At 41.1% G+C, this 3,108-nt stretch overlaps 1 protein-coding gene and 1 pseudogene across 1 annotated transcript; one reads left to right on the forward strand and one right to left on the reverse strand.

Moving 5' to 3' along the window:
- Nucleotides 1–696: 696 nt before the first annotated feature.
- LOC123457662 lies at nt 697–1,567 on the forward strand (annotated as a pseudogene).
- Nucleotides 1,568–1,971: 404 nt separating this feature from the next.
- LOC123457664 (olfactory receptor 4C16-like) lies at nt 1,972–2,748 on the reverse strand. Its single transcript, XM_045141812.1, has one exon. The coding sequence runs from the start codon at nt 2,746–2,748 to the stop codon at nt 1,972–1,974; it is 777 nt and encodes a 258-aa protein (XP_044997747.1).
- Between the last annotated feature and the right edge of the window lie 360 nt (nt 2,749–3,108).

The raw sequence follows: 3,108 nt of genomic DNA on the forward strand, positions 1-3,108 counted from the left end.
CTTCTGGGAAAGCTTGTAGGTCTCTCTGATCAATAGCTAAAAAAACAAAGGTTATATCATTTATCTGGCACTCACTTCACACTCTATTGGAGAATTTACTTCTCTATTTCATGTGGATGCAGTTTCTAAGGAGAGGATCATCCCATCACATGTCAAAAGGGCCCCAGCTAAACTAAGAGTATGTGGGGAAATAAACAAGAGTGCTGTTTCCTTGGTGAAACTGGTACCAACACAAGGGTGAAGGAGATAGACACAGAGAATACTCAACTCCTACCAAACCATATATCCAGAGACATAGAGGCTCCCAAGACCCCATCACTGAAGCAGACCTAAAATGAACCCAACATGGTTCAGGGAAATTTGCAGAAGAGGGGGTGGAATGAATGTTAGAACCACACATTGGGTCATTATACACAGAGACATTGCCTCTTACCCATAACTCTTGTCTAGCCCCACAATTCACCACCCACGTTCCCCAATGAGGAGGGCCCCTGTGGAGGAGGGTGAACAGGAAGGAGGCTAACAATGGTACCAACAGTACTGTATACACTGTGTACATAACTAATAAAAAAAATCGCACTAAATTTCATAACTTTGTAGAATCCAGGTATTAATTCCTAGAATGTACAAATTAAATAAATTTTAGGATTTATCAGGGTTTTTTTCAGGAAATGTAATTAATATCACATGAAGCATATGGAAGACAGGAATAATGTGATTGAGTTTCTCTTAGGCTGCAGAACTCAGATTCAGAAGACAATATTTGCTGTATGTTTGCTCATCTACATCATCTCTATGGTGGAAAATGTGCTTATCATAGTCACTATCACTGGCAACCCATTGTTGGCATTCCCAATGCACTACTTCCTGGCCTGTCTCTCCTTTGTTGATGCCTGCTACTCCTCTCTTAACACTCCAAAACTGATTGTGGACCCACTCCATGGAGAGAAGACAACACTAGTCAATGAATATATGACCCAAGTCTTTGGAGAACATTTCTCTGGAGGTACTGCGGTCATCTCGCTGACTGTGATGGCCTATGACCACCATATGGCCATTTGCAAGACCTTGTACACCACACAATCACCATGAACACAGGGGTGTGTGACCTGCTAGTGGGAGTGTCATGGGTCGGAGGATTTCTGCATGTGGTTGTATAGATTTTTTTTTCATTACCCAATTACCTTTTTGTGGTCCTAATGTCATAGATCACTTCATTTGTGACCTGAACACTTTACTCAACCTTGCCTTTACCAACACCCATACTCTGGCATTCTTTGTTGCTGCCAACAGTGGGTTCATTTGTTTGCTAAACTTGCTCCTTCTGATAGTCTCCTGTGTGGTCATCCTGAGTTCCCTAAAGACCCACAGCCTTGAGGGGAGACTGGAAGCACTCTCCACATGTGTCTCCCATATCACTGTGCTTGTCTTTTACTTTGTGCTCTGAATTTTTGTGGACATGGGACCTCCAGCTACCTTACCCACTGATAAAGCAGCTGCTGTTTTCTATACTATGATTGCTCCCTTGCTAAACCCCTTGACCTATACCTTGATGAAATGCCATTAGGATTTTTTGAATTATTAGTTGTGTAACAGTGTGAATACAGCCATGTTGGTACCATATATAGCCTCCTCCCTGCCCTCCACCCTCTGCAGGGACCCTCCTCATTGGGTGTCCAAGATTTTTTTTTTTAGTAGAAATGTTCATTTAAAAGGCAAACAAATCAACAGCAATCTTACTTCTATTCAAATGAAGAAAGGATTAAAAGGGCATTTTGTTTAATCTCAATATGAGATACTTACAAGATGAGAAACAACTCTTAATCATAATCACTGCATTGAAGGAAACAGAAACTAATGTCAAAAAGAGAGAAAACCTCACGTGCTACTTTATCATCACGAATATGTTATAGCACACACACTTGTTGCCCCTAGCTTTTATGTAGTACCAATTGTTACTGTTGTTCACTGCTATGAATACTCTGATCCAATGAGCTTAGACCATGGATGATGGCTTTTCAGGTCAAAATATTCTGATATTTTAATTATATTCATGATGTTCTTTCTCAGGGAACTCAGGATGATGACATAGAAGAAAATCAGAACACACACACACAAAAAAAACCTCACAGTATGCATGGCACCACTGTTGAACACCAGGAGCAGGTTGACCACATAGGTGTCTGTACAGGCAAGTTTCAGCAAGGGCTGCAAGTCACAGAAATAGTGATCTATCACTTTGGAACCACAGAGAGGCAAACTCAAGGCCAGAAATATCTGAGCCAAAGAATGCACACAGGATCCCACCCAGGCCATGGCCACCAGCACACTACAGACCCTGTGGCTCATGACGGTCATGTAGTGCAGGGGTTTGAAGATGGCCACACAGTGGTCAATGGCCATGAGGAAGAGAAAGAAGATTTCCAAGCAGCCAAAGAAATGAAATGAAAAGACTTGGATGATGTACTCACTGAAAGAAATAGTGGCTTCCTTCAAAAGGGCATCAGCAATGGTTCTTGGTGCTGTAGAAGTGGAGAAGCAGGTGTCCGACAAAGATAAATAGAAAAGAAAGACATACATGGGACTCCTGAGATCTGGGCTTGTCTTGATGGCAGCAACAGTCAGCAAGTTTCCCAATAATGTTCCCATATAAAGCAGCAAAAACACAGTGAATACTATTTTCTTTCTAAATGGATCTTGTGCCAACCCCAGTAGAATGAATTCTGGGACTTTATCATTCAGTTGCATGGTTTCATGAATGTTGAGAAGGAAAGAACATGAATTACTTTATCTTCAAAAGAAAGGCAATTTGTTGATAGTATGCTTACAGATGTCACAGAATATTTTAAACAAGATTACATATTTCTTACCAGAGGTTATTTTGTCTGTAGTTTCTTAGTAAGTCAGTTCAAAGGTCTCTGTGATCAATAGCTAAATATGGGTTATAACTCATATCTGGTACTGAGATTTACCAGCTAGTGCCAAATATTTTAAGGTTAGGCTTCAATATGCTCCCTCCAGGGCCCTTCTTTCCGGATGATCCTTCCATAGTCCTATTGAGGGTTGTATCTTTTAGTCTGCTACCCAGAAGAAAGGTTTCTATGGTAC

Source organism: Jaculus jaculus, chromosome 1, assembly GCF_020740685.1.
Source record: "Jaculus jaculus isolate mJacJac1 chromosome 1, mJacJac1.mat.Y.cur, whole genome shotgun sequence".
NCBI lineage: Eukaryota > Metazoa > Chordata > Mammalia > Rodentia > Dipodidae > Jaculus > Jaculus jaculus.

Excerpts from the sequence above, each read along its gene's own strand:
- LOC123457664 (XM_045141812.1), bottom strand. The coding sequence starts at position 2,748 with ATGCAACTGAATGATAAAGTCCCAGAATTCATTCTACTGGGGTTGGCA.